Raw genomic sequence first — 18089 nt, 5'->3', positions numbered from 1 at the left:
ATTCTGGTCATTATGGACTGGAACTATGAAGGACTTGCTGTGACAGTTGCTCTGTGATGTTGTTTATGGGAGTGCAATTATTATTGTCAATATTTTGATTAGTATTCACAAATGCAAGCATGTACATATACACGTGCATTGTGCTGCCAAGGATAGCCAACATTAATGTTAGTGAGCTGTGGCATACTGTCACAAACAGAATGGATGATTAACAGATAGAGATGGGATCAAAGCACAGAAAGCGCCACGGCAGGGGTTTAAATCCCCAACCGCAAGGGTGTCTGTTTACGGCTTCAGAGTCAATAGCCCTATGGTCTGCACCACAGATCTCACTGTGGAGTTTAATTGTAACGTGATCTGGCATTTTCCACACAGACAGCAGTGCAGCTGAGTAAATGTGCACTGTGCGGTCGTATGGTACACTAGCCAACGACCCAGCTTCTATTTCTGGCAGTACAAGCCACACAGCATATTAGAGGAAAGCTAGTGAGTAGCTCAGGGCTGCTTATGAAGCAGTTACTTGACATCACCCAATATAGCTGCAGCTGATTACTCAGGTAATGACATAGCCTAGACTCTGATACAGGGCTCAGCTTTCTCACATGAACTACTTGGGATCCAAGTATGAGATTCACAAAAAAAAAAAAAAAGAACGACTTCCTGGTGGATGAGTGATTCTCACATGGTTTTCAGTGGCCATGAGACACAGCCTATGCATAATGTGCAGGCAGGCCAATTCTTTGGAAACCCAGTTCATTTACACCAGCCTCTGGGTCAGGGGTTCTCATAGGAGAGTTGCTATGTAATCAAAGACCAAACCTCAGGAAGCAGAGGGCAGATTATGGATCACGTATATGCTGAGCCATTTTCAGCTTCACAGATCCACGTGAGAGGGCTGAAATTGTTTTTGTCAGCTGTCCTAAAATATTTATTATTTAAATATTTCTTCTGGAGGTAACCCTATGTGTATCTACCTTATCTTGGAATCAGTCAAAAATGGGTTTGTAGACACAACTGGTGATTTTTTATAACACAGTGCAAAAAGTATGGTTTTCCTTGTAGCTTTATCACATACTGTACATAGGTATATAGGTGGAGGGTGGGTTGCAGTGGATGATACAATGCAAATGTGAGGGTAAAGCAGCCATACCACCATGTACCATGCTCCTACCCAATGGCTGAAGCTAAGCAAGTGTGGGCATGGTTAGTATTTGCATCAGAAACCTCTAGGGAAAATCAAGTTGCTGCTGGAAGTTTAGTTGTTTGGCCAGTAGAGGGTGATCTTCCCTCTGTTCAAATAACCCCCAATGCCCCAGTACAGTTTAAAATAAGAAAATGATGGCACTAATTAAATCCAGGATTGGCCTATTGGCTTAAATAATATTCTGAATGAATGTGCACAACATTATGAACAAGATAAAATGAGAATGGTGTCAAAACCTGAAAAAACAAAACTGTTAAGAGGAATTCAGCCTTTATATCCATTGTTCGATGTTGAAAATAATATTTAAGAAACTTTTTCTCATTAAACGCAGTTGATATTGACACTGTCCTTGGTATGGATCAAGTATGACCAGGTTTACCCTCATTTTAAAAGAAAAAGTTGCTTTGTGAAAAAAGATGGCTGCCACAAGAGAATGAATAGGGAGCTGAGGCACATTTAAAACAAAAATGCATGTTCTCCCCGTGTTCGCGTGGGTTTACTCTGGGTACTCCGGTTTCCTCCCACACTCAAAGACATGCGTGTTAGGTGCACTCCTGCAGTTGCCCTTGACTAAGGCACTGGCCTCAGAACTGGAGTTGGTCCCCGGGCGCTACACTGTGGCTGCCCACTGCTCCTAAGTAACTAGGATGGGTCAAATGCAGAGGACAAATTACCCCATGGGGTCCAATAAAAGTATATCTTATAAATCCAGAAATCTGATTTGACAGATTTATTATGTTTCCTCTTTGCAACATAAAAGAACTCACAGAAAATTAGCAAAACCATGTTGCTTATAATCTACAGGCAACTCTTTGTTTCTGAAAGACTCTCATTATAGTGATTCACATCTCATTTAGTCAAATTCCACATACAAGTGGATTTAGCAGTGTGGGGATAATCAGGAGTTGTAAAGACAGAGACATCCTTTAAGGGGACTGTGCCTGTGCATCCAGTCGCTGGGTGATAACCTCAAAGAGAATGTTGACGCAGTAGGTCAGAAATGACACAACGTGTGGCAAGCTTGTGTTCAGGGCTTTCCCTCTGGCTTCCTTTGAAGCCCTCATGCAAACATTTAGTAACAAACAAACATTGTTTGGTAGGACAATAGAATCAGAACCACATGGATGCCAGAAAAACAAACTAAAATAAAACAATACAGATTTTCCCTGGTAGATTTGACACAAAAGACCTTAACAACAGACCAGTTATCACAGTACGGTTTCTTTATAATACGACTGCACAGTGGGAGTTGGGATGTTAGTCCTACAAGCCCTCCAACCAGTAAAATAGGGAGAAGCCAGATGAGGACAAGGAGCTTGGACAAATTGTTGGTAGTCATTATACTCTGGTACCTGAGTGGCATGCAGATTGAGACATATCTGTCAAATGCCATCACTGCCAATATGCCACATTCAATAGCTGCAAAAGATTGTATACAAAATATCTGAAGCTGACACCAAGAGCGCTTGACAAAGTCACTTGCTGAAAAAAGTACCTGGGGGTAGATGGCCAAACTTCTATACAAGCCATTGATGAACAGGTTGCGAAGAAGGATAAATATGGGCTTGTGAAGGATCCTGATCAGACAAATGAAAACAATGAGAAACACGTTCACATAAAGAGTTATAATGAAGGCAACAAGCACAATGAAGAAATACAAGAACTTCAAATTCCCCATCTCCTCACAGCCTGTTAGAAGCAATAGTGTGGTGTTGTTGGTCTTCCATATTCACCTGCTTCATTCATACAAAGAGAACCTGCAAGGATAGTTACATTTGATTATATGTTACTTTGTTGTTTGATTTACAGACATTTGATTTGCATTACAATACTGCACGCCCTCAACAGCACACAGCAAGGCAAATACCAACATTGTTGCGGTTGTTCATGTAAATGTAAATCTGCGTAGATCTTCTGTAGGATGTAAAAGAGTCAGAGTCTGTTTTGCCAAGCAAAATCAAACTGTCGTTAAGGAAACTTCAATGGAAATTTCATTGCAAAAAGGCCTGTGAATCACAAGGTTAGCCATATTGTAATGCTGCAGCCAAGGAATGTACTATAACAGGAAACATAGCTTTTCTAAATTTTAATATTGTACTTTAATAGTGTACTTTTCATGTAGTGTACATGCTATAGTCTGCATTTGACTAAATATTTATGTATGATTTAATTCAAACAATCAAAAATGCATTTTCATTGTCCTATTTAATTTGAATTCTGTACAATATAATAATCCCTAATAATCATAAATACGATTTATGATTTAATGAATAGTGTATCTCTCAATGAAAGGCTCGAATTTCATAGCAAATCATTCAATATATTACTACTGACTTTTCAGGGGCTGAAAAGGAGTGTTGATTTTAAAATGTACATTTAAGGTGATAAGTGTGCACATTTAAAAAATCATTGCTGGATTCATGAAATTTGTCTTTGCTAGCATGAAGGGATTTGACACCTCTTTCCTGTAGACGTATGAACGGCAGTGCTGCACAGAGCTCCTGATGAACTGCAAGTTTTGTAGTCCGGTTGAGAATGCTGGTGCGCTGTCATTTTGAAGTAGAAATGTCCAGGGAACATTCCAGCTCCGAGGCTATCCTTTCAACATCAGGGGTTTGATTATTATGATGTGAATACAGCACTACAGGTAATTTGTTGGCAATTAAAGGATAGCTACAACACTTGCATCATTTGCCAAGTCAAAATTAAGGACGAATGTTGACTGCAGTGCCCTTCATAATATTTAGTACAAATACATATAAATTTTTTGATTTGGCTTGGTACTCCATAATTCTAGATTTGTAATCTAAAAATCATGTGTGGTTAAATTGCAGATACTCAAAAAAAAAAAAAATCATCAGAAGAAAAATCATCAGAAGATTATTCAAATGAAATTTTTTTGAAGTCCTTTATTAAAATATTCAATTTAAATACACAATCATATAACCATAACAGCAAAGTGTATGGCATATATTAAGTCTAATCTAAATAATTGCATTGCTCACATTGCAAAAGGTCCTCATTCTATGTGGTCATTAAAAAAAAAATTAAAACCTGTTTCACACAAGTGAAATGGATCATTTCACATACACAATTGCAACAGGAAAGCTTCAGGAAAGAGAAGGGTAACTAAATGTGTTCCTGGTGTGAATGTTAATGTTACAAAGGATGATTGTTACGATAGAGGATCTTTTCAGGCTTAGTGAAAGGTAAAAGGTGACTGAGGTTTTTAAATTCATAAAAAGTTATCAACAGTTATTAAGGCTCAGACTGGATTCTGAACATGGGGCATTTGGTGTAAAAGGTAAGTTCTGCAAGGATGTCAGGATATTTTTTTTGGTTTTGTTTGTTCGTCACATGGAGTAAATAGCTTTCCAGGTCATCTAGTAGAGGCAGAGATCCTCTGGGTCCAGGCTTGGCACATTGCTAGATAATCACCAGCTGTAGGCAAATGGTGAGCGTAGATTGGCTGAAAGGCCAGCTCTCTGCATCATAATTTACTGTATAAGTGAAATTCACTCCGAGGAGCATACAGAAGCTGTTATACAGGGAGTGCACAGATTTGTTGTTAGTTCTCATAAACACATTGCTCCTGCTGTGTTGAGACATTCCTCTGCGTCTGTTGGCCTGTGGTGCTGAAACTGAAATTCTCATAGACCTTGTTGGTGTACACTATGGATGCATCATTTGAATGAGCTTTCTTACCTGTAAAATTAAAAAAATGTGTCTTACTACAAACCTCACAGTACAAGAGCACACAAGATCACATTTTAAACAATGTAATATATTTTATCTTTAATTGAGCCTCTTGTATTACAGATAGGCAAGTCAGTGACTAGGCTGTGACAGGTAGATCATTTTCAAATGTCTGAGACAACTGTACCCTCTGAGGAAACCAGCGGGTTTCTATTAATTATATCTTTTGGGCCTTTGAATGAAATGGATACTTTAAAGAACTGGTGAGAGACACATTCACAGCCCAGTTTCACAGCACAGCACCCAGAACATGACCACTTATTTTTTGTTACATCTCTCCTGCGTCTGCATGAAGACAGTAATACAAAGGCTGTTGATATATTTGCCATGATTTTCCAGGTGTAATGTTCAATCTTTCACCACAAAACTTGTTCGAGCAAGACCCCAAAACTGGAAGCTTCTAATAGGCCTTTACTGGCCTCTAGTGGATATGGGGCAGCATTGCACATATTATGAGTCAACTCAAAAAATCGATGGAAAGAGAAACTGAACTTCACATGCACTCTCAATATGATTCACACGGTGGAAGTTCTGCAGGACGAAAACGTATATTGAACATAAGTTACAATTTAAGTCTATCATTGAATCACCTGAAAAATGCAATAATGATTCATGATTCTTTGTATTCGAATCTGTTTTATCATAGGTTATAAGGATGAAAATCAAATATGGTGACTTTACTGATTTTTTGGCTGATGCCTCAGAGAAATATGACGATGATAGCTGTTGACAACTGATTTCTGCTCAGTGAGACTCGACCTGCACGCATGCAGAATCGACCATTTTGAATTTCTTTATTCTCATTTTGGCTACCCACTGGTGGCTAGTTGTAATTGTTAGCCTATCTCATCCCTGCAGCATCTTCTCTCAGTTTTGTTGGGCACACAATAGTACGCGCTTCTCCTGAAAAGCTTGCAGTCTGCAGTCTGCAGTCTGTTTTTAAAAAAAACATGTTATAACTATGCTATAATGGCAATAAAACAACAATAAATAGTATGTGTGTTCTCATGAATTAAGTTATTAATAATTGTAAAAACACAGCTATGTTATGGCTACTATGACCATTCAGATAAGGCATTTTCCTGTTCATCTGTAAAGGAGCAGTGAAAGATAGTGGTACAATTTTTTTGTTTGTTTTGTTTAGGCTAAACAGACATAGTTGCATGTTTGTCATTATATTAAAATAATTAATCAGATGGGGTAATCTAAAGCAAGTGTGCTTGTATAAATGGATGTTTATTTGCAATTAAACCAACAGTAAGTCCACAGCAAGATTGTTTGAGGACTTACTTGGGAAGCCAGACACAACCTCCCCGAATGTCATGGTGTAGAGAGCACACTGACCTTATAGCTTTCTTCAAAATGTTAGTCTTTTATCAATTTAAATATAACAGAATAGAACTTACTTTATATGAACACTTATCTATTATTGTGTACACCTTTTTTACTTTGGTCAAGTTCATTTCACTAAAAACAAAAAAAACAAAAAAAAAAGATTTTTAAAAAACTAATTCAGTTGGGAGTTCTTCTACAAGGAAACAATTAAAAAGTAAAAGGCTATTTTGACGGGCGTTGACCAGAGTCCTCACCCCAGTCTGGAAGAACCACTGCTGCTGTTAACAGTCAGTATAAACAGTAACCAAACTGGTACCAAAATGACTACGACTGACAATATCTGTTGCCATATGTTGAGTACAAGTTATTACTACCTGTTGCCAACTGGTTTATCTGGTTAATGTTTTTTTTTTTGAAAAAGAACAGAGGCAGAGTTGTTGAGGGATAGAGAGTTTGGTCACAGGTTTCTCTTCCTCGTCTTTACATAGTCACTTGACGGATGGATTGCAGAAGCTTTGTTGTTTTGACTAGTGACGCAAAGCCACACAGACACAAAATGGAGGAAAGTTCAGATTCAGGAGCCAACGTCAGAAAACTAGTGAATTAAATAAACCAGGATGTTGTAGGATGGAGAATGTAATGGAACTTACATTTATAAATACAGATGACCAGGAAGATGAGGACCAGGGTTCCAGTCAATGCACCCCCACAGATTATAATTATTTTTGTTGAGTGTGAGTATTTGGAGTCATCTGGAACAAAACAAAAAAGGTGATTAGTGGGTGTCAATGAGGCACAGAGCATTAATCAATCAATTAACAATGTACACTCCACTCATACAGCTGAATACTGAATACAGTACTGACTCAATGCAGACAAAGTACCTTACCAAGGGTACAACAGCAGCGCCCCACCCGGGAACTGAATTTGAGGCCCCAGTTAATCTAGCCGAGTTCCCTAACCATTATGCCACACTGTGCAGAAGATCTAGGTTCTGGGACAACACAGAGGTGAGCTGCAGGGTGGCGATGATGAGAAGTGGCTGATGGAAAATATCAGGCGGTATCGGCACTGGCATTACAACTTCCTGCACAACTTTAACACCTCCTTCTTCTCTTATCAGAGGCTACTAAAGGTGTGGTGTCATATATTTTATCTCTCATCGCAATCGTTTTTAGATTTCTCTGCATAGCACACATGAGAGGAGGTAGGTATGCAACACAGAAGACTAGATATTTGGTATTGTGTATATGGACGAATACTCATGTGTAATATTAATATTTCCAATCACCTACCCACTCTTGTGTGATTCTGTGTGATGGTTATGCTGGCACTGAGGTCTGTGTAACTGGAAAACTGGCTAGCGTTGCAGGTGAACGTATCTCCCTCACTCCACTCATGGTTGCACACGTGTAGGGAACTGTTTGTTTCAGATATGATTTGTCCATTTCTGCTCCAGGTGATGTTCACCTGTGCTGAGTCCAGGCCATCCAGCTCACACAGTAGCCAAAGGCAGCCTGATTTGTTGCTTGTCTGGGATTCTATGATGACACGCGGTGGACCTGGAGGGGACACAAACATTTGGCCCCATGATAAGATTCTGGCAATAATCACAATCTCAGAATACCTAAACCGGACACCAAAGACATTGTGGTGCTCCAAGTCCCATATTGTGCGGCCATCAATGTTGAATAATGTATATATTAATAATAAAAAAATATGTTTTCGATTATATCTTGCATTTGCTGAAAGATGCTGAAAGATTTGCCTCAAAAGAAATGAAAATGAAACTGATCAGCCCTAACACTAACATATTCACAGGTTTAGAGGCACAGTATGTTTGAGAGAGATATTTCTCACACCTATGGTGCGAGAGAACATTTTAATCTGTCCAGAGGTGAGCACACGTTGTTTGAAGTACAGTAGACATATACAGGGCTGTAGCAGTTGCCAAAGATCTGTGTTGGTACACCTTGATGGAGAGTTGGCTGATGTTAGCTGATCATTTTCAATTCTTGTCTTTGGAGACTTTCAGCAAATGCAAAACATTTCATCGTTTTTGTAAGTAAGTTTCTTATTTTTAGCACCAGAAGGGTTAATTAATACTTGGTATTATTATGAATGTAACCTTCACTAGAAAGTATTACCATATGAAATTCGAAACATAATCCTAAAAAGTATTAGATTATATGGTAGTGTATCAAATTTTTAGATCATATTTTCTATTATACTATACCACATGCATACATTGAGTGCAGCACCATAGGTGTTAGAGAAATATCTCTTCCAAACATACTGAGTATCTAAGCGTGCATTCAGTCCATTATAAATAATTGAATTGTGGGGGTTTTTTTTCAGTCGTGTAAATATATGAGTGAGCTGGCTGGTAATTGCACTTGACTCAATTCTGCAGAAATACATGACCAGAATTTATGTATGGTATCAGCACAAAAATAAAAAACTGTTACATTATTCCTTTGTGAATTGAAATTCCTTATATTCATGACAGAAAGGACTTTCTGGTCAATATTGATTCAATATTGTCAAACCAGTCAGTCGGAGCCAACTAAAATTTCAACAGTACAGCAAGAAGTCTGAGGGAACTTCATAAAAAGACATGCAGAATTATACATATAGATTCTTAACACTAAAACAGAATTTTTCGTTTTATGAATCCATTTTCACATAAGATGGTTTGATCACAGTGTGTATTGGATAGGAAAGCATTCTGGTATATAAAATACACACATTTTTTATGTTCTGAGACCCCACTCTTAATTCAGCCAGATATCTTGTGCTATAGCATAGATATTGTACCTTCAACATGAAGTTCCACCTTGTAGAGGCGATCCACCGCTGGTGGGGGTATGACTCTAGACACTGTACAGTTATAATAACCAGCGTCTCTGGTTTTTACTCCACTTATACAGAGCGTTGGAGGTTGTGTTGTTCCATTGATATAGTGGCCACATAATATTTTATCTGCAGCTGTGCCGTTTATCACACGGTATTGGCATAGAATCCCAGGGCGTCCATTTTTTCTCCATGTAACTGTAACTGTGCTACTATTGTACAGGTCTGAGGCGCAGGGGAGACAGACAGAGCTTCCACGTGCTGCTGTGATGTTCGCTGCATCTGTGGTGTGGAATGAACGGCACAGCACTAGGCACTTAATATCCAGTAGTAACATAGTCTTTACACAATAACAAGATATGCAATGAGAGCCCAACAAGGAACAACATATGATACAATGGAAGGCTTACTGTGTTATATGCACAATCATGTGTAATGAAGCCAAATGTGACAGTTTGTGGTGTGAAATAAAACTGACATCAATGCGACACACAGGCAGTATACGGACACAGTGTGGTCTAGGACGCAATAGCACAATAGACTGCATTACCAGGTGGGTCTAATATACACAGTACAATACAAGGTGAGTCTTATGATATAAGTTCAATTATGTGAGCTATGATTATTTCTGAACCAAACAAACCTATTTCTGAGCAGTGTTGGGGAAACTGCTCTGAAAGTATAGTTGTACAAACTACCTATTACCTCACACTGAAATTAGCTGAATTACAGCTAGCCTAAATAGAAATGTAGCTTACAGAACTACAATTACTCAAAGTAGTTCAAATTACAGTACCAACACAAATTATGAATGAAGAAGTTTAGTATTCTTAAAACTTTTGTGTCTTTTGTTGTTGTTTCTTGAAGCCATTTTAAGTTGAACTACCAGCAAACTGCTGTAAAATGTAATTAAACAACTAGTTTAACTACATGTAAGTAGACTACACTCCAACACTGTTCCTGGGTTGAAGCATCTCTACTCTTGTTCTTTCTGAAAAGTCAGCATGACATTGACAATAATTTTGCCTGCTTGGCTCATATATTTTCAGCATTGTTCCTATAGGAACAATGTTGAAAATACATGAGTGTATAAACAGCAATTGAAGTCAACTTCGTTGCAGACAGTCAGCCAATATAAAACACTATTTTAACATACCACTGCAGTGGTAAAAGTAAAAATCCACTGCAACCACCACTTCTTTTAAAGTGCTACTGGAAACAACTGATTTACAGGCATGAAGTGAATACGTTTCTGATATTCTTAAGACTAAGCACCTGTGACACCATTTTTGGCTGTTTCAACACACACTCAGTTTATATCAATGGTTTATGTAAAATACATACAAGAATTCTTAACCACAGCATCAAAAACAAAAAAGAAAACGACATCTTACCTGTACATGAATTAATAAGTGCGAGAATGAGATAAACATTGCACAAATTGTAAAGGGACACCATCCTGTCTACATGCACCAGCTGTCAAGAGACTGAGCGGTCTCTATATCACACGCATGCTCCACTCACGGACAAACACTCTTACTCAGCTTCCTCTCCACAAGCGTTCAAACGGTGCACTCAAAACCAAAACGCTCGCACCGGCGTAGCAGAAACTTCAATTCTTCCTTCCCCCACAGTCGACTTGAACTTGAATTCGGATTTGCACGTTACTGAAAAGTATTTGAGAGCAGCAGAATGTTGTCATCCTTTGCAATGGTAGTGTTAAAAGGACTGCCCAAAGTCCCTGCCCAGGGTCTTCCTGCAGCCCTTCTGGTGTGTTGTTTCAAAACATACTCTGCCACGCCAATGAATATCCATTACAAAATAACTGAAACACACTGTTACCTTCTAATTTACATGCTTGCTTTTGGTGGATGGTAGGTACTCCTTGTAAGTTTTGTTTTTGCGTGTTCTTGTATTCTTGAGAAAGGAACTACTTATTCACAGGAAGTGCAAACCATTATGTTGTGCAACACTCATGACAGCAACAAATCATCACATAGAGCAATGATCTCAAATGCAAATCCTGGAAGGTTGCTGGGTCTACTGGTTTTTTATGTGTTCCTGCACTGAGGTGCTTAATTTAAGTCACTGATTGGCTAAGTTTCTAAGGCCTAAATTGGTTGCTAATTGAAAGGAAATCACAGATACAAGCAGAGACATCGAGGAATCAGGAGTCAATAACCTCCAGGACATGCAGTAAGGATTTCATACTTATTAGTCATTTGGTTTTGAAGATAAGCAAAGCAGAAGTAACACTTTATCTGCAATTAAAGGAACTTTGTTTATTGAATAGGTCCAAGGGATACCAATGTCAATAACAATATCAAATAAAGCCATTTTTCGCAACTGATGCATCTGAAAATCTGCCACTAATGTGTGTATAGTAGTACTGAGCCAACATAAGGAAGGGTATTCTAAAGTCATTGATGCAAGTTAATTTGCAGAAGAAAACAGGATGGAGTCAGTGGAAATCTTTATTCAAGTCCATTCCAGGTAGAACTTATTTATAAAGCAAGAAAAATGAATGATGGAAATAAGAAATACAAAACACAGCTGCCTACTGTGACAGGAACAGGACAAGCACAACTGCACCACTTGTAAAGGTTCTGCACATACAGTATTACAATGCAGTAATGGTGCAATATCCCTACATACAATGGTGTAATGAAAGAATTATACAGATACGATTTTAACATAGTAGCGCAGTATTCTAGGAGGAAGCAATTTAGTCAGAAAAACAGCAAGCATTGTTGGGCCGAATGGCCTGTTTTCGTCATTATGTTATGTTATGTTATGTTATGTTATGTTATGTTGTTCTTCTGTTATGTTATGTTATGTTATTCTTATGTTATATTATGTTGTTCTTATGTTATGTTATATTATGTTATGTTATGTTGTATTATGTTATGTTGTGTTATGCTATGTTATGTTATGTCATATTATGTTATGTTATGTTGTATTATGTTGTTCTTATGTTATGTTATGTTATGTTATGTTGTGTTATGCTATGTTATGTTATGTTATATTATGTTGTTCTTATGTTATGTTATGTTATATTATGTTGTTCTTATGTGTGTTGTGTTGTGTTGTGTTGTGTTGTTCTTATGTTATGTTATATTATGTTATGTTATGTTTTATTATGTTATGTTATGTTATATTATGTTATGTTATGTTGTATTATGTTGTTCTTATGTTATGTTATGTTGTGTTATGCTATGTTATGTTATGTTATGTTATATTATGTTGTTCTTATGTTATGTTATGTTATATTATGTTGTTCTTATGTTATGTTATGTTATGTTATGTTATGTTATGTTGTGTTATGCTATGTTATGTTATGTTATGTTGTGTTATGCTATTTTGTGTTATGGTATGTTGTATTATGTTATGTTGTGTTATGTTATGTTATATTATGTTGTTCTTATGTTATGTTATGTTATGCTATGTTATGCTATGTTATGTTATATTATGTTGTTCTTATGTTATGGTATGTTGTATTATGTTATGTTTTGTTATGTTATGTTATGTTGTGTTATGCTATTTTGTGTTATGGTATGTTGTATTATGTTATGTTGTGTTATGTTATGTTATATTATGTTGTTCTTATGTTATGTTATGTTATGTTGTGTTATGTTATGTTATATTATGTTGTTCTTATGTTATGTTATGTTATGTTATGTTATATTATGTTATGTTATGTTGTATTATGTTATGTTGTGTTATGTTATGTTATATTATGTTGTTCTTATGTTATGTTATGTTATGTTATGTTGTGTTATGTTATGTTATATTATGTTGTTCTTATGTTATGTTATGTTATGTTATGTTATGTTATGTTATGTTATGCTATGCTATGCTATGCTATGCTATGCTATGTTATGTGCCAAAAGAAATGAAAGAAAGAGGGCTGTTTAAGCTCACAGCAAAGGACTTTCTGATGTTCGACTCATTTTATAAGTGCATTCAGTAAACAAGCCTGTATCCACTGGGTTTTCTCTCGAGGCTTTTGCATTTTGGATACCTGTAAAGGAAGGAAAATCACAGATCAGTCAAACAATTTCAATTTCACATCCTGTATGTAGAAACTGAGCACAAACCTCCAAAAAAGCAGGTAGAGGAAAGGTTTCTGCTGTTAGTCCAGTATCAGAGGCCCTGACTCCCTGTAGTCATTAAAAATACTATAGAACTTAGCTAAATCAAAGCGATTCCCTGGTGTCTGGCCACATTCCAAAAAATATCTGTCCTCATCTGGCAGTCTACACATCACCCAGTTGATCTGGCCTCATTTACTGTAATCTCTACCTCTGCTCAACTGGTGCAGGAGTGTGCTGTCGGCCATTTTTATTCTGTTCTCCCATACTATTTGTTAGCTGGTCCTGTCTGTACACATGCTAATGCTTTCTATTTAATATTGCCACATCCCATGATTAAAAGCGATAACAAGACTATTTTTCTCCCTCATTCTAATCTATATTTAGGATGCCGTTTGGATGCCTGATTAAAAGTTTCTGTGGGAGGTGACGTATTTCCTTGATAATATCTGATGTGTAAATGTTTGCACCCAGAGAAAAGCTGCACACAAATGTTAAATTCAAAAGGTGTTATCGCACTATGCTTCTCTCATGAACCTTGCCATTTATTAGCTTCATGAGTGGTCTGTGGTCATTCAGTCATCACCTATGTGTTGGTGTTACAGGATGACATGCTGCAGAGTTGTTTTCAAATCCTATTAATTTCACGAGACACCATAAGGTTTCTATACTGAGAGGTCCTGGTATTTAAGAGGCAATACAAAAAAAGCAGAAGTTCAGATGGGGAACTGATGACTGTGTGGGCAGAGACAGTGGGCTTTAGGCAGTACAGAACCAGCTGAGAAGCTGTGAATGCAGTCCAGTCCAGACCTAATGGCTGCATGATAGTTGATATTTCCTGCCTTCCCCCCAACTAAGCAAAAGGAAATTACATGCACATGAATGAAATTAAATGAGCGGGAGCCCACACTGGACATTGTAATTTAAATATAACAACAATTCACCATCAAGCCAATAGCAAATCACATGTTGATGTACTATAAATAATAAGCAATAAATATTAGGATGGCTATTTTGGACTGGTCCCACTGCTTCACAGGAGTCAGGTTTCTATGCTTATCAAGGTTTCACGTCATTTGTTCAAGCCCCCAGTATTTTCCATTAGCCTAAAATTCTCAGCCCCAGACGGTGTAGAGGTTCAGACAGTGCAATATCAAAGGCTGGAGTGGGTGCAGACAGGAAAGGGAGTGGTTAAAGCCAGAGGTGGGCTGTGTACACCTTTTACATAACATATCCTGTTAAAGGGAATTGTAGTTTTTATTGTGGATATTTTAAAATTTGATTTCGTTTTTATTATTTACTCTTTCTATTTTACTGTATGTATTAACAGCTCTTCATTTCTTTCTTTGCTGCTGTGTTGTGTTTCCTATCATTATTAGTAATTCTTTGTCTGAACAGCACTATAACACGTACTGAAATCCAGCTGGTTACAGTGAAAGGGCACTGTGTCCTTTTTAAATGAACCTCATGCATTTTTTCCCATACCACTTTCCTGAGAGCTACTACACTATTAACATTGTTTTAAATCAACAAGAGTAATACTGACATGTACAGTATGTACAATAATACAAACTTTCTGTTATACAAGGATTCATATTTTCCGCTTTTGCGTCAGGGTGGTAGACCATTTCTGGGAGTTAAGACGGCAAGTTCTTACATTTAAATAAACAGAAGAGTGCACAGATGAGGGTCAGGGTCCCCGCCAACGTGCCCACGGAGATCAGAACCAGAGGAGCAGGGTAAGAGTTGTCACCTGTGGGTGTCAGACAGTGAGGAATGGCAGTATAGTATAATGGGGAAGGAGTCGGTCTTGCAACCTAAAGGTCGCAGGTTTGATTCCCCGGTAGGACTCTGCCGTTGTACTTAAGCTGCATTGCTTCAGTATAAGTTCAGCTGTATAATTGGATACAATGTAAACGCTATGAATAAAGTTGTGTAAGTCGTTCTGGATAAGAGCGACTGCTAAATGTCTGTAATGTAATGTAAATGAATGCTAGTCAGTCAATCAGACTATCAGCTCCCTGCCTGTTTGAGGCTATGGGTTGCAGGGAAGTGCTGAAAATATGGTTACAGAAGTGAGCAGTTGGACTGGTGATTGGTAAGCATTAGCATTGGGCTTCCTGTGTGAACTGTCTTCCTAAAACATATCAACTTCATTCTAAATGTAAACTTTTTTTTATCTGCATGGTCCATAAAGTGACTGTGATGCAATCGATTGAAGTAGAATGATATCCAAATTATGCACACATTCCATTCACCATTTGGAGGGAAGACAAAGTTGCAAAGTTTGAATACATGCCACCAATGTCCATCAACCCATTGAAAATCAGTCTTTCATGTTTGATTGGACATTGACAGCATTATTTACATTACGAGACATTGGAAATATTCGGTAAAATATGTGTATGTGCCTTTTTTATTGTCCCTGACATAACTTGCAATCAAGTGGGCAGTAGGACATGCCTGAAATATGTGAATCATATAGTACAAACAACTGGTGCGTTCATATAGCATAGCCCTTTCAAGCAAGGCAAATATACCTGTTTACATTTCTCTTAAAATTGTTTTAGCTTCTTCATCTCAGATTAGGCACATGCTCCAGGCACTGACTGCAGACGCGTGCACATTTCTGGCCATGGCACATAGCACCATCTCCCCAGCTATGCCTAGCAACCCCACACATGCCTGGTATGTTAAACCAGGTAGTAGTTTTCCAAAGCGTTAAATGTAAAATATGTTCTAAACAAGGCCCTTGCCTACAATTTACCCATATTCACTCATTTAAATAATTTAAGTAAATGTTCTGTCATTGGTTAATATCTGCTGCCATCTTAAGTTAAAATGCTAGTGGATTCTGGTTGAACCCTTTGCCATATCATACACGACAGCTTTAATTCCAAAAAGTTGAATTGTAGCTTACCTATTCTCGCAGGCAAATCATTGTATGTGTGAGCTCATGTGTAATATTAATATTTCCAATCACCTACCCACTCCTGAGTGTGTCTGTGTGATGGTTATGCTGGCACTGAGGTCTGTGTAACTGGAGAACTGGCTAGTGTTGCAGGTGAACGTGTCTCCCTCACTCCACTCATGGTTGCACAGCTGTAGGGAACTGGTTGTTTCAGATATGCTTTGTCCATTTCTGCTCCAGGTGATGTTCACCTGTGCTGAGTCCAGGCCATCCAGCTCACACAGTAGCGAAAGGCAGTCTGATGTGTTGTTTGTCTGGGATTCTATGATGACACGCGGTGGACCTGGAGGGGGCACAGGAGGAGGGTAACAGGCCTCTTATTCTGATGACTGGGCAATCAATCTGCTTTTATAATGCAAAAGAGGAAAGTGTGACCTTTGGACAATGGGATATCTAGGTGCTTAAAATACCATCATTTTTTCTTGCTGAAACAGGTCTGACCATGTACCATGTTTCATCTCATGAATCAATTTCCACCTATGATGGTTTGGCCTCAGCCTGTATTGGATTTTGGCCTCTCTTGGCTGTATCTTCAATGAGTTAAAATTCACTCTCTCCAGGCTGGCTCACAAAGAGGTAGCTTTTCTTTAGACACCACACTAAATTTGGCACATCTTATTAAAAATATACATGTTCTTTTCCATGGACTAGCATGGTAACCGGTGTTTCTTTCACCTTCCTGCTACTGATAATATTGACAATCTTTACATTTATATTACAAATAATGCAAAACCACTTTAAGGACGTGCTATAGCATAGATATTGTACCTTCAACATGAAGTTCCACCTTGTAGAAGATCTGCACCGTTGGTGGGGGTACGGCTCTAGACACTGAACAGTTATAATAACCAGCATCTCTGGTTTTTACTCCACTTATACAGAGCGTTGGAGGTTGTGCTGTTCTATTGATACGGTCGTCACATGATTTTGATAATGAATCTGTAGCTGTGCCGTTTAGCACACGGTATTGGCATAGAATCCCAGGGCGTCCATTTGTTCTCCATGTAACTGTAACTGTGCTATTACTGTACAGGTCTGAGGCGCAGGGGAGACAGACAGAGCTTCCACGTGCTGCTGTGATGTCCGCTGCATCTGTGGTGTGAAATATAATGGCAAAAGTATCAGAAAACATAATATTAATTTTAACTTCCTAAACACATTCAAGCATGGGCTGGTTCTACTGATGTAAAGCAGACCTGTGCATGTGTGCACTAATATATTTGCCAAGGACAAGCAGATTTTTTATTTATTTTTTTCAGGGATTTATTGTGTATTGAAATGTTCAGTTAACAATACAGTCACAATAAGTACTGGATAAAAAAAGTTATAAATATATTATAAAAAATGAATAAAGAACAAAAATGGAAACTTACGAATAATTGTGGACAGAACGGCGAGAACTATGGAAATCTTCAGAGGTAAAGCCATTGCAGTTGGACTCATGGTTGCTCATCAGCACTCACATTAGCGTTGTTTTGAGAGCCTTCCGATTTATAGACAAATTTAACCGCAAGCAACATCCTGTAGAGTAAGTTGCCTGCAACACAGGCAGGAAAACTGACAAGCCATCATACTTAATTTTCAATGCTTGGTAATTGCTTATACTGTTCATAGATTTGTATGTTGCAGAGACAACAGTGAAAGAGTAGTAAATTATTTAAATTATTTAAACTTTTATTTAGTACTACTACACCAAATGCTGTTCTTAATCATCCTAATAATCCACTCGATCTTACGCTTCAGAAGAGTTCCTAAAATAATGACAACTGAAATTCCTTTGGGAAAAATAAAAGTTCTCTCGGCATACTGAATGACCGCTGAGCCTTGTGCTTGTACACATGTACATTTTACTACAGTCTAGCCAGTACTGTTGTTTTCA

The 18089-nt window shown here is 37.9% G+C and overlaps 1 gene segment (V, D, J or C); it reads right to left on the bottom strand.

The window, feature by feature from the left end:
- Nucleotides 1-12987: 12987 nt before the first annotated feature.
- LOC118235672 lies at nucleotides 12988-17766 on the bottom strand. The segment is given in 5 exon segments: nucleotides 12988-13169; nucleotides 14897-14992; nucleotides 16227-16493; nucleotides 16979-17302; nucleotides 17584-17766. Coding segments are annotated over 5 exon segments (861 nt in total).
- Nucleotides 17767-18089: the final 323 nt, after the last annotated feature.

This window comes from Anguilla anguilla, chromosome 9 (genome assembly GCF_013347855.1).
Source record: "Anguilla anguilla isolate fAngAng1 chromosome 9, fAngAng1.pri, whole genome shotgun sequence".
Classification (NCBI taxonomy): domain Eukaryota; kingdom Metazoa; phylum Chordata; class Actinopteri; order Anguilliformes; family Anguillidae; genus Anguilla; species Anguilla anguilla.
Note: the sequence above shows the minus strand (reverse complement) of the source record. Positions and strands in the feature narration are given on the sequence as shown.